A 14,190-nucleotide genomic window follows, 5' to 3' on the forward strand; every position below is an offset into this window, starting at 1 on the left:
TGAACATGCTCACATATGAGTTATAGAAATGGTCTGAATAGAATTAGAGGTGATTTCTATACATTTTAATAAGATACAGATAGTTTCATTTTTCCTAAAACTGTTATTTCAGTTTAATTGAATTCAATCTTATTTAAATAGCACCAGATGTCACCTGAAGATCCTGCAATAATAGAGAGACAACCAAAACAATCACAGGGCATCCTGTTAGCAAGCACTTGGCGACACTGGGAAGGAAAAACCCTTGCATTTTCCCAGTGCATTTTTAACACTTTTAAGTCTCTTAAAATTACAAGCATGGTAATACCTATTTTGCTTTATATTATTCAGCACTACAAGGGCATTTGCTTTGAGTGTGAGTTGTTTTGATGAACACTTTCGTCCTGTACTTGATTAAATGCAGACTGTCTGTAATGTTTTGCACTTGCACATTCATAAGAGAATACTGGGCTGTGCTACTGAGAAGTGTTCCCGTAGACCTTGATTTGTTTCCATGATTTTCCCAGTGCGGCTGGCAGCACTGTGGACTACTTCTCTGGTCTCTGTGCCAACTCTGTGTGTAGTTGGCAGTGGCAGCCAGAGTGATATGGATTATGGACTGTACTGACATGTATTACAGGGCGCACTGAATTCTCTGCTCAGTGTCAGTGTCAGTGTTGTCACTTGGATAAATCTGTGGTTTCCTGTTGGAGGCTGACAGACCAGGCCCTCCATCAACAAGCCTAGATTTACTCTCCATGGAAATTATACCGAGGTCCTGGCCACATACAAATGCTTGTATGCACACACAGACATGAGTTAAGTCCATGTTTAACAAAGTAAAATATAGTTCTTTGTTTTGTTTTTTGTCCATTCTCCAGTAAACATGAAATGCAGGCACAGTTTTTTTCTTTCTCTTGAAACTAAAGGCTTTAATTCATTTTGCTGTTTTGAACTTATTGTGAAGACAATGTGCAACACAGAGTGATACAGTGTATGTCTTGTAAGTTTTGCTGTCAATATACATCCATCCATCCATCCATCCATCGTCATCCGCTTTGTCCGGGGTTGGGTCGCGGGGGCAGCAGCCTAAGCAAAGAGGCCCAGACCTCCCTCTCCCCAGCCACCTCCTCCAGCTTGTCCGGGGGAATACCAAGGCGTTCCCAGGCCAGCCGAGAGATATAATCTCTCCAGTGTGTCCTGGGTCTGCCCCGGGGCCTCCTCCCGGTGGGACATGCCTGGAACACCTCACCCAGGAGGCGCCCAGGGGGCATCCTTGTCAGATGCCCGAACCACCTCAGCTGGCTCCTTTCGATGTGGAGCAGCAGCTGCTCTACTCTGAGCCCCTCCCGGATGGCCGAACTTCTCACCCTATCTCTAAGGGAGAGGCCAGCCACCCTTCGGAGGAAGCTCATTTCTGCCGCTTGTATCCGCGATCTCGTTCTTTCGGTCACTACCCACAGCTCGTGGCCATAGGTGAGGGTAGGGACGTAGATCGACCGGTAAATTGAGAGCTTCGCTTTTACACTCAGCTCCCTCTTCACCACGACGGACCGGTGCAGCGTCCGCATTACTGCAGCTGCAGCCCCAATCCGTCTGTCGATCTCCGGCTCCCTTCTCCCATCACTCGCGAACAAGACCCCGAGATACTTGAACTCCTCCACTTGGGGCAGGAACTCATCCCCGACCCGGAGTGGGCACTCCACCCTTTTCCGGCTGAGAACCATGGCCTCAGATTTGGAGGTGCTGATCCTCATTCCCGCTGCTTCACACTCGACTGCGAACCGTTCCAGTGCGAGCTGGAGGCCTTCACCCGATGAAGCCAACAGAACCACATCATCTGCAAAAATCAGAAATGAGATTCTGAGGCCACCAAAGCGAAAGCCCTCCGCCACTTGGCTGCACCTAGAAATCCTGTCCATAAAAATTATGAACAGAACCGGAGACAAAGGGCAGCCCTGGCGAAGCCCATCACCCACCGGGAACGAGTCCGACTTATTGCCGGCAATGCGAACCAAGCTCTTGCAACGGTTGTATAGGGATCGAATGGCCCGTAGCAATGGGCCAGACACCCCATATTCCCGCAACACCTCCCACAGGACACCCCGAGGGACACGGTCGAATGCCTTCTCCAAGTCCACAAAACACATGTAGACTGGTTGGGCAAACTCCCATGCACCCTCAAGTATCCTGGAGAGGATAAAGAGCTGGTCCAGTGTTCCGCGACCAGGACGAAAACCGCATTGTTCCTCCTGTATCCGAGGTTCGACTAACGGACGAACTCTCCTTTCCAGCACCCTGGCATAGACTTTCCCAGGGAGGCTGAGGAGTGTGATCCCCCTGTAGTTGGAACACACCCTCCGGTCCCCTTTCTTAAAGATGGGGACCACCACCCCGGTCTGCCAGTCCACAGGTACTGCCCCTGATCTCCACGCAACATTGCAGAGGCGTGTCAACCAGGACAGCCCTACAACGTCCAGAGCCTTCAGGAACTCGGGGCGGACCTCATCAACACCAGGGGCTCTGCCACCAAGGAGTTGTTTAACTGCCTCAGTGACCTCGCCCCCGGAAATTGGCGGGTCATTCCCCTCATCCCCAGACTCTGCTTCCTCCTCGGAAGACGTGTCAGTGGGATTAAGGAGGTCCTTGAAGTATTCCTTCCACCGCCTGACAATTTTGTCAGTCGACGTCAGCAGCGCTCCGCCAGCACTATACACAGTGCAGGTAGAGCACCGCTTTCCCCTCCTGAGACGTCTGACGGTTTGCCAGAATCTCTTCGAGGCAGTCCGAAAGTCTTTTTCCATGGCCTCTCCGAACTCCTCCCACACCCGAGTTTTTGCTTCAGCCACTGCCCGAGCCGCATTCCGCTTGGCCTGTCGATACCTGTCGGCTGCCTCCGGAGTCCCACAGGCTAACCAAGCCCGATAGGACTCCTTCTTCAGCCTGGTGGCTCCCTTCACCTCTGGTGTCCACCATTTGGTTCGGGGATTACCACCACGGCAGGCACCCACCACCTTGCGGCCGCAGCTCAATGCAGCAGCTTCGGCAATGGAGACGCTGAACATGGTCCATTCGGACTCAATGTCCCCGGTCTCCCTCGGAATGCTGTTGAAGCTCTGCCGGAGGTGTGCGTTGAAGATCTCGCGGACTGGGGCCTCTGCTAGAAGTTCCCAGCACACCCTCACTACGCGTTTAGGTGCACCAGGTCTGTCCAGCGTCCTCCCCCGCCACCTGATCCAACTCACCACCAGGTGGTGATCAGTTGACAGCTCAGCCCCTCTCTTTACCCGAGCGTCCAGAACATATGGTCGCAGGTCTGCTGATACGATTACAAAATCGATCATCGACCTACGGCCTAGAGTGTCCTGGTGCCACGTGCACTTATGGACACTCTTATGTTCGAACAGGGTGTTCGTTATGGCCAAACTGTGGTTAGCACAGAAGTCCAATAACAGAGCACCGCTCGGGTTCAGATCAGGGAGGCCGTTCCTCCCAATCACGCCCCTCCAGGTCTCGCTGTCGTTACCCACGTGAGCATTGAAGTCTCCCAGCAGGACAACAGAGTCTCCAGGTGGAGCACCCTCCAGCACCCCCCCCAGGGACTCTAAGAAGGCTGGGTACTCTGAACTGCCACTCGGCGCATAAGCGCAGATGACAGTCAGGACCCGTTCCCCGACCCTAAGGCGCAGGGAACAAACCCTCTCGTCCACCGGGAAAAACCCCAACCTACCGACAGCAAGCCGAGGGGATATTAGGATACCCACTCCAGCCCGCCGTGAGTGTTAGTTGAGGGTCTTGCTTTTTTTCTGCCTTTTTGTAACACATGCAGTCACACAATTTGTGTGTGTGTGTGTGTGTGTGTGTGCGTGCGTGCGTGCGTGCGTGTGTGTGTGTGTGTGTGTGTGTGTGTGTGTGTGTGAGAGAGAGAGAGAGGGAGAGTAAGAGAGGCTAAAGGACAGCATGCCGAGGAGTGGATTAAACTCTCATCTATCTTACTCGATACCATCTCACCATGCCTTTTTCATTCCCTGTCCTCCATGTTTCAGGAAGCGCATGCTTTCATTAGTGCAGAGAAAGTGGAGGATGTGACAGAAGAAAAGATAAGAGCTGAGCTCAGCAAGGCCCCAGCTCATACTCCCACACATTTTGTGCGAAGGAGCTCTAAGTCTGCAGAAAAGGAGGAATTAGTGGTAAGTCTCCTGTAATGCTTCTGCTATCCATCAGAGGGAGACAAAGTCTATAACATATATATAATGACCCTCGAATACAAAACCCCAGCAACTTCTGTGTTTTAGGAGTTATTTTAGCCTTCTTTATGTTTTGTAATCAATAATATGAAAAGATTAAAACATACAATGTTTTTTAATATAACAATTGAGTAGGTCTTAACCATGCAAAAAAATACAAATAGATTAATAAATTTAAAAATAAATAAATAAAAAAAAAAAAAAAAAAAAAAAAAAAAAATATATATATATATATATATTTATTTATTTTGTATATATATATATATATATATATATATATATATATATATATATATATACATATATATATATATATATATATATATATATATATATATATATATATATATATATATATACATATATATATATATATATATATATATATATATATATATATATATATATATTTTGTATGTATATATATATATATATATATATATATTTTGTATGTATATATATATATGTATATATATATGTATATATATAGTGGAAAATTCACTGAATTGCATTTACGCAAAACCTTTTATTTTAATTTTTTAATAGGGTACCAACTACAGAAAAACTAATGCTGCAATGGAGATGAGACTGATAAATAGAGACTCCTTCTGGGCACGAGCAGAGGTACCCTTTATACTTTTTGGTGTGGCTAAATGTATTTCAGGGGCCCTTTTAAAGGGAGTTACAGCTTGAGTTAAAACTGAAGTGAAAATACAGAATAGTTTTTGTACTGTGACCTTTACTTTTTTGGTGTGTATATCAGCGTGAAGAAGAACAAAGGAAAGAAGAGGAGAGGAGGAGAGGAGCTGAGGAGAGACGGCGCCTCGAAAGGGAAAGGATTCTGAAAGAACGAAGGGATGAAGAGGAGAGGGACAGAAAAATGAACGAGAAACTACAAATGATTGAGGAGCAGAGGTTGAAATAATGTCGTTTTCCTGTCAGTAGTGCCTTTTAGTCCATGTTTTGCACAGATTAAAAAAAACCAAAAAACAATGTGGTAAAGTAGATTAGATGATAATTGTATTGTATTTGACGATCTTTACTTGATGACATTAATATGGTGCTGATTTCCTTTTGTTTTTTTAATGTCTTGCAGAAGGAAACAGGCAGAGCAAGAAGAAGAGCTGCGCAGAGAGGAGAAATCAAAATGGGTGCGTGAAAAAGTCTTGCCAAAATTCACTTGAAACAGCAAGACAAGATAGACTCGTGGCTCCTATGAATATGAAGTTTTCAAATTGCATCTTAGCAATGCTACTGTAACTGAAAATGGCCCTGTGCAATACTGAAAGAGAGTACAGAGTCTCCCTTTGGTCTTTATTTGAGGATGTGCGAGTTTAGGCTGCTTACAAAATTTTTAAGATTAGGCTTAAAAGTTTCCCTTTTGACAAAGCACATAATTAGTGCTGGATCAGGAACTGGACCCTGAACCCTCCCTTAGTTGCACTGCAATAGGCCTCGGCTGCTGGGGGCTTCCCATGACGGGCTATTTGTTTCTTCTTCACTCACTCTGTTTATACACGGCTCTGCATTTAATCATGAGTTATTAGTCATCTCTGGCTCTCTTCCACAGTGTTTATTTTAAACTATTTAGCTCCCCTCATGCCCAGTTATTCGGAGAAGATGCCTGCTCCGCTTTGAGGCTGGTTCTGCAGGTTTCTTCCTGTTAAAAGGGAGTTTTTCCTTTCCACTGCCACTCGTAGGGGGGTCACCCGATTTTTGGGGCTGTCTCTATTATTGTATGGTCATTATCTCACAATATAAAGCACAATATAAAGTAAGAAGAGAGAGTAGTGATGATTTCTGGCTGGGCGTTAATGATAGCTCACAATCTAAGTTTCACATTGTCTGACACAACAACAGTGTTCCGCCTTCCTGTTACTCTTTTTTTTTTTATTAGTCGTACCTTCATAAAGAGATAAAAGCTTTGAAATGCTTATTTGATGTTTTGCCTCTCTGCAACCCCTACTGGCCTTGAAGTCTAAGTGCTTGATTGTCTTTCAGTTGTACGCAACTGAGAAGGTGTGGATAAAAAGGCATGCCTGCAGAGGTTTGCACACCTTCCACTCTTTTGCTGCTGGAGCTCATACTCACTGTCACTTAGTTATTTACATGAAATTCTCACTTTTGCAAACTCAAGCGCCTCCAGCCTCTATTTTATGCTGCAGCCCATAAGCTGGCCCTTACAGCAAGCACGTAAACATGATTGCATGTGTGTTTTTGCACTGACAGGAGCAGCAGCAGAGGGAGCACGAGGAAGACATGAGGGCTCGTCTCAGACGGAGTGAATCTATAGAGAAAGCAGCAGTAAGTGATTCTTGTACTAATATAAAGATGCACGTAGCTCTACTAAATCTTGCGCTGAAGTAGCACTAACCCAACTAAGTGCACACATGTGTACATGTTGGCACTACACCGCTGGACTGGAAAAAGTCAAAGGAAATGGTTAAGATATTGAAAATGCTTACTGTATTTTACTTGAATGGCAGGAGGCAGCAGCGCTAGTATCCCAACGCTCCATGAACCCCAGGGAGTTCTTTCGGCAGCTGTCATCATCATCGTCACAAAGTCCCACCAGCCCTGGATCCTCCCGCACTGGTAAGAGCTTCAAAAGAAAGCGATTCTATCACGTATTCGCCCGAAGTAGCAGACATGGTTATACAAACACAAGAATAAGCCCTAGATTTCAGTGCATCCACTTTCAAGTTTTGTTTGTTATAAAACGTGTTTTTCATGTTTTACCTTCTAACACCAGTTTTTTTTTTCTTTCTACCCAGGCAGACCGTTCAGACGATACCAGCGGAGCCTGACAGACACAGCCTTCATCTTCTCAAAAGCAGAAGAGAGTGCAGCATCCTCCCCTCGCAGTTCTCCCCTGGTCTCCCCCTTTTACCGGGCTCCTCCTTCCCCCATTTACCGTGCCGTCTCCCCCCCCATAAGCCCTAATTTCTGCCTCGCTGCAGCTCCGCAGAAGCCCAGAGCGCCCACGTCACCGCCCCTGTCTCCTCTTCGTCCTGTCCCTCCAGTTTCACCTCTTCCTAGCATTCCACAAACTAATAACCAGGCTGCAGATGAACCCAAAACTACATCTCCAACAGAACCTTCTGCACCTCCAGCATCACCTAGTCTCTTGACTTATTTGCCCCCCACTTTAGCAAATGTCAACCCCTGTGAGGCACAGCCAGACACCCAGCCTGACGAATCAGCTTTGCACTCCAAGCCTCTTCTGAATTCAGAGGCTCCAGGAGCTCCTCTTAATGAGACTCCACAGCCAAACAGTGGTAGGGTGAAACATGATGCAGTCAGATATATTTCACTTTCTTTGTACCATACCTTTTCTGGAGGAAAATACTGACAAGCAAGAAGAATATTTAGGAAGATGCAAAATTAAGAAGAAACATATTTATCTGTTTAAAACATGTCCTTCAAAGTCATTAATGGTTTAGCGTGCAGGAAACTTTCATTGGTACTTATTGCAAAAGCTACTCCACATACTGCTGTAAATCAGCCCAGGGACTGTTAACCAATGGCTTGTGAAACAGAAATGATGATTACACATACCCTCAATGTGCACTTTACAAACATGCATGCTTATTAATACACTGATGTTGTTTTGTTTTTTTGTGTGCATTTATAGCTTTATAATTTTCTAATCCACAGACCTCAACACAGCCAGTCATGTGCACACTGAGCTGGTCTCAGACACTGGCTACAAAGTACAGGCTGTGCTGGTGGAGGAGGATGAGGAAGAGGATATGGAGGAGCAGGAGGAAGATAATCCTGAAACAAAACCAGAGCCTTTTGCTGTCACCACAGAACCAGCCCTGATAGAAATAGAGGAGGAAGAAGAAGAAGAAGAAGGAGAAGAAAAAGAAAAAGAGGAGGAAGAACAGGAAGAACAGGAGGACCATGAGAAGGAGGACAAGGAGGAGGAGGTGATGGAAGAATTAAAAGAGGAAACTGAGCCAGCATCAATCGAGGAACCAGCTGAGATAGAAACGGATGAAGAGGAGACAAAGGAAAATGGAGAGAAGAATAATCAGTCAGAAGACAGTCAGCCCACTGCTGAGCTTTCAGAGAAACAGGAAGACTCAGCAGTTGCAGGTAGCCCTCAGCTTCTTACAGAAACCTTTTTTAAAGTGGATTGTTACAGTGTCATTATTTCTAAATGCAATGCTGCAGTTTTCTGAAAATGATACTTTAACATTAACAAACCAATCTTTTAGATGCCGAACCAGTTTGTCAAGGAATCGAACATGAGACCGTAACACTGTCGAGCAACGGGATCGGACTGGGAGATGACACAGCGGAGCATAATGGCATAGGTCGGGCAACCAGTGACGGTTCAAACAATGCTTTTGTTTTTTTTGATATCACATGAGCGCACCAGTTGAAATAACGAGTGATTTTCACACTGATCTTCCTCAGTGCAATGTGTGAATCCATCTGAAGCTGAATTCAGCACTTCAGAGGTGACTACGTGCTACAGTCTCCACGGCACTGCAGAGGAGGACGACATCAATGAAGATGAGAAGCAAGAGATCTCAGAAAATGGAAAAGAGGTGTTTTGTCCACAGACACGCAGACAATAATATTGCTAATGCAAAGCCCACAAAACCTGTTTATGTAATTAAATTTTTTTTTTAATTCAAACTATATTGTATGATGTCATCTCTACAAGTGATGAGGACTGTTTTAATTGTGTCACTGAATGCCACAAAAGAACAAGTCTACTGTGTAAATTGTATGGAACGCCATATGGGTGGTACAGTTTAGAACAAGCATTACTTCAACAGGAGGACGTTTGTGCATTTTTTGGGAAATAATAATAATAACGTAATAAAAATAAGAAAGGGAAAATCATAGTAAAATAACATGGAAGCTGTTCAGTGATGGTTTTTTTATAGTTTTTGAAGTTGAGGTATGTTATTTATCATCCAATACTTGCTAGTAGCGCAGACCCACAGATGATTTTGACCTTTTCATTTGAATTGTTAAAAACAAGTAAAAAAGAAAAAAAAAACATATAAAATGAAAGTTCATATGAGAAAGTTTTCATGAAAGTTCATGATTTTCTTTTTTTTTTGCTTTATTCAATCTTCTGAATTGTAGTTAAACATGAAATATATTTTCTGATTATAGTCTTCCTCTGCTCCGTTTTCCTTTCCACTTCAGGTTTTAGCCGAGCAACAGATATGCGTCCGAGCTCTTTACGACTACCAGGCAGGTAAGCTGCCTTTCAGAGGATAATCGGCATGCATGGGAACATAAAGTGCCTCCATTCACGATAATTACACTGTGATTATCAGATCTTCACTGTGTTATTTTGTTGTTCTTCACAGAGGACGAATCTGAGATCTCCTTTGAACCGGGTGACATCATCACGGACGTGGAGACGGTGGACAAAGCCTGGTGGAGGGGATGGAGCAAAGACGGACGTCAGGGCTTATTTCCTGCCAATTATGTGGAGACCATATAGTCAGGCAGACACACGCTAGGACAAAGATACAGACACACATAGACACACACTCAGGGACGCCATCTTCCCTCACGTTAATGCGTGTTTTTTTTAACTTAATCCTCCCACTGAAACTTTGTACTCTCTATTTTGTTGGAAGAATAAAGAAACACGAGGATCCCTGTTTTGTAGGGAGCAAAAAAGAAAAGTGTAACTCACGATTTTGATGTTTTTGAGGAAAACAAAAATTCTCACAAGTGTGCAGAAATTACCCAGCCTCATTTTCTCGGATAAAATAGAGAAGACCTTCTCTTACACCAAAATAACTTATTTCCTTTTGAGATGCAGTAGAAATGTTGGTGGGAGAGATCAGATCACAATGACAAATGATCACAAACTTTTTTTTTTTTGTCAAAGAAACACAAACAGATTTTTATAGTGTATAGTCTCCTTTTTGATCCACGCATATAACAAGCATTTCACTCTGCTCGCCATTTGTATACATGTATCAGACATCGTCTTATAATCATCCTCCTGTATTCCCTGAGTTATTTTGTAGCATGGCGTTTGTTTCTGAAAGTCTCAGCGCACAGTTAAATTACCCAAACCAGAACTGAGGTATAGCAAACGATAAAAAAATAATAACTATATTTTAAATTGGGCTATATTTTGTTCATATGGTGATCTCCTCCCATGCTTTTTGTGATTATAGCTTGTCTTTTATTTGCCTAGATATTAACAAATTATTGCGTTATACCAACACAAAGATGATCTGAAACATCTTCCAGGTTTAATCCTCTTTAATATCATTATACTCTACACTGTATATAATAATGTAAAAAAAGTCCTTTTTCTATCCTTGTTTATATGTTTGTATGTTGTATGCTTGTTTAATGCTCTTTTATTTTGTATTTACTCCAAACTTACATAGCATCTTCAAACAAAACTATCTTTAAAAGTTTGTCTCCTGCTTATTTCTTCACTTTTACTGTTTCAAACAATCAAAATACAGTGGTTACTCTCTTTATTGTTAACTGTCTCTTTCTTTAAATAATATTAATATGCAGCATTGATAATATTTTACAGCTAAAGCCTTTTTTAAGTATCGGGAAAATGTAGTTATTCTTTTTCAGAATTCAAGCACTTTTCTTAAAAAAGGATTTTAAAAAATGCCTCGACATTGTATAAACACAACAATAACACACAGTTTACTGGCCATCATACGGTATACTTGCAGCCAAAACAACTTGACACCAACATCAGTCTTGCAAAAATCACATTCATTCTCATGTAAGAACACATTAATATCTAAATAGCAAATTGTAACAGCAGAACTTCATGAAAATTGCAATTTTTTTAAAAAGTTTTTATTTCTTTAAGCATTTAGTGTTGGGGATATTTTAATATGCAAGTATTTCCATCACACATACTGTGCCCTGATTATTAAAGAACAACAACAAAAAATGGTTGTAGCAGTGCTATATTTGCACCTATAGGTGGAGACATTGCCTTTTCCAATTTGTCAGTGACAGCATTTTTGAAAGAGAGCTCAGTGAAATGAACAGATTCCTCAGGACAAAAGGCAAAATATTTTGACAGGCAGAGAGGGGGCTCATTGTTACACACAGTTTAGAAGTGGGATATCCTGATGTTTCCAAAGCTAAAAATTGCTAATGCTTCTACACCTTAAACAGGATTTTCCCCTAGGGTAATAATGATTGATTGAATTTGACATTAATATTTTTTAACCATACACCTTTAATATTTATGGGGGGCTAGGTTACGGTCTTGTAGTGCCAGTTCAATAACAGCGTTTGGCAGATGTGCCTCTGTTCTGAAATAGAGAGGTAATGTTTGACATGGGTCTCATCCTGCTTGAACTGATGCCTGTTGACAGACTGACTAAATCTATCCAGGAGACTATTCTGCTGAAGTTATCCCAGAAGGCTAATCATCAGTGATATGTGTGAAAGGGTGATGAGCCTCTTATGAAATACTAATTGGTTTACAAGGACAAAACCATGAAAACCTGAAATGAGCAAAACCGTGAGACAGAAAAAAAAGTAAAAGTTTTAAAGCTGCAGTAAAATGAGTAAAAATGGATACATAGTGTAATGCCAATGTATATAATTTTACAGTCATATGCATGAGAGAGATAAACAGGCACAGAGTGGGAGATAAACTCAGAGCGAGAGGGCATCTGTGCGCAGAGAATGTAAGAGCAAATCAATTGAGACAGTTGCGCCCCCAATTCTCTCGTGTTGCCAGATCCCTGTTCTCATGGTCATCCCCACAACTCAAGATATCCCTTGTCTCTTAAGATTAAGGAGATTGATAGGGAGACACCGGCTAATGTGCCAGTCAAACTTTCCCTTCCCCTTTGTCTTTAGGCTGTTCCTTCCTTCTGTGACCCTCATCACTAACAAAACCCCTTTGAGTAAGGTGCTAAAGCACCCCCCCTCCAATCCCCACCACCCCTACATTCCCTTTCCTTTATCTGTTATTTAACTGACAGACCCTATCTGACCGGTCGAGGACTGACGAGTGTGGGACGGCTGAGGTGAAATGGCGGTAGGGAAGTGCCACTCACTGTAGCGTTATCAGCACATTGCCAACGACAGAAACCTAATCTGACCTGGCTGCTGATGGCTCGTGGCCTGTTGGTTGTGTTTCTGTTCCGAAGCTGATTCTGGCGACCCCTGAGTTACTTGTAAGGGGAGGATAGCGAGCACACGCGCACAGCGATGGAGGCGCATAAGCGTGGGTACGCATACGTTTACAAAAAATGTGCGCGTTCACTGCTTTTAGTTCAGATTTCGGAGGCGAGCCCGTAGCCCTCACCACTGTTATCTTCAACTTTTTGTAATTAATTATGTTTGAAAGTGGTGTCAGTTAACATGAGACAAAAAAACCCTCCATCCTACCTTCTTCATCCTAACTGTAAACACCTGGGTGACTTTCTTTTTCTTTTTGGCTGAGTTTTCTGCAGTAGGAAGCGTAAAGGATGGGGTCACCCCCTCTCTCCTCGAGGCTTCAAGTTACCTTAACAGTCTTTGGGTAAGAAAACTGCATGTTCAGATCTTCCCTTCTCCAAAGTGCTGTGAAGCAAACAGTCCCTATTGTCCTCTGCTTTGGTAAAGGTTTTAGCGGAGCTCAGGCATGCAGTTTTATTCTTAAAATACTTAAGAAGCTCCTGGTTTTCCTCGTCCCTTGCTGAAATAAAGATCAGTATTTGTAGGTGCAAGCATGCATGAGCCCTCACTGAGAAAATGGGTTTCACTTTCTTTGTGGTTCTTTGTTCTTTAGGTCAAACAATCAGTGTAAGCAACATTTTATATGAGTGGATCAAACATTACACATTGGGAATAGATAGCTAGCATGGTGGTGTATCAAAAAAAGAGAAGAAGACGTGAATCCAACTGATGCAGTTTGCTTTTGAGACAGTTTCAAGGCTACAGCAGTTATCTAGGAAGAATTTCTCCAAACTGTTATCCAACATAAATCAGCTTTAGCTTGGTGATAATTCCATCTGGCTTAAGTCTTGATTAAACCTTTGCTTTTAAACTCGTCTCTTGTTCTTGACATTGTCATTTTCTGTTTTCCCTTTAAAGATAATCTTCAAAACCGCTGAAGTAGATAACGCCTCGGAAGCTAATGATGGCTCCAGCCAAGATTTTACTGTCAGCATAGAAACCGGCCCATTAACTTCTGAAGCCCTCTTTGGCAAAGCTCCGTATCCCTTCCATTGCCATCAAAAGCTATTTTCCTCGGCCAGTCCCACACAACCCTAACAATGAACAGAGGATTAGAACATCTCTCAGTCTTGAAGCAAAAAAATTGCAGAAATGGATTTAAAGAAAAACAAAATCTCTTTTTAACAATCATTGGTGAAAACTAGTTGGCAGCATTTCCACATCAGGATTTTTCCTGACGTGATTCCCGAGAGGCGGTTTTTGCTTTTACGATACAATTCCTGCGCTTGCAATCAGCCAACATGTGGCATTGTGATCCAATCACAGAGATTTTTCCCCCCTCTTCAGTTTATAAATGGTTAAATCTCTCAGTCTATTGTGAAGGAATCTTCAAAGTGGATGGAAACCACAGGGGAACATTGGTAGTTGTTAATTAATGCAACAGAATCTACAAATGCTTTATTTTACTGATTCAAAAGAGGAAAAACATGCTTTGAATCTAGCAACAGGCACGTCTAAATCTCTTACCTCATCTTCAAGCTGTTACCCTGAACAATGAGAAGCTGTTGTTTCTCTGAAAACCATAAGTATTTTTTTAATAACTGTGCTTTGGTTCCAGAAGAAATCTTTCTTTCTCTGGTCTAGATTTATTGGGTCTTTATTCTTCCTGATCATTTATGTTTCCATTCAATAAACTGACATAAAATGTGTTTTTCTAAAATGATCTTTTGTGGTCTTTATGGCTATCACTGTTTTTAAAGGGAAAGGCGAAACACTACACATGAAAGGCAACTAAAGCAAAACTGGCAAAGTTAAG

General features: G+C 42.7%; 1 protein-coding gene across 1 annotated transcript in view; it reads left to right on the forward strand.

Moving 5' to 3' along the window:
• Window positions 1-11,722, forward strand: part of LOC147317263 (uncharacterized) — a 34,889-nt gene extending 23,167 nt beyond the window's left edge. Inside the window, exons 5-16 of the mRNA XM_086314046.1 lie at window positions 4,026-4,169; window positions 4,773-4,850; window positions 4,990-5,141; window positions 5,323-5,377; window positions 6,456-6,530; window positions 6,713-6,821; window positions 7,001-7,504; window positions 7,884-8,327; window positions 8,450-8,548; window positions 8,652-8,785; window positions 9,399-9,450; window positions 9,566-11,722. Of these exons, the coding sequence (XP_086170172.1) occupies window positions 4,026-4,169; window positions 4,773-4,850; window positions 4,990-5,141; window positions 5,323-5,377; window positions 6,456-6,530; window positions 6,713-6,821; window positions 7,001-7,504; window positions 7,884-8,327; window positions 8,450-8,548; window positions 8,652-8,785; window positions 9,399-9,450; window positions 9,566-9,702 (1,983 nt within the window). The 3' untranslated portion in view covers window positions 9,703-11,722. The remainder of the gene's footprint in view (window positions 1-4,025; window positions 4,170-4,772; window positions 4,851-4,989; window positions 5,142-5,322; window positions 5,378-6,455; window positions 6,531-6,712; window positions 6,822-7,000; window positions 7,505-7,883; window positions 8,328-8,449; window positions 8,549-8,651; window positions 8,786-9,398; window positions 9,451-9,565) is intronic.
• The last annotated feature ends 2,468 nt before the right edge of the window (window positions 11,723-14,190 follow it).

The sequence above is a fragment of the Aulonocara sp. 'chitande type north' Nkhata Bay genome, linkage group LG12 (genome assembly GCF_057382095.1).
Source record: "Aulonocara sp. 'chitande type north' Nkhata Bay isolate Kocher_YH1m ecotype deep benthic linkage group LG12, A_spYH_male_GT1.1, whole genome shotgun sequence".
NCBI lineage: Eukaryota > Metazoa > Chordata > Actinopteri > Cichliformes > Cichlidae > Aulonocara > Aulonocara sp. 'chitande type north' Nkhata Bay.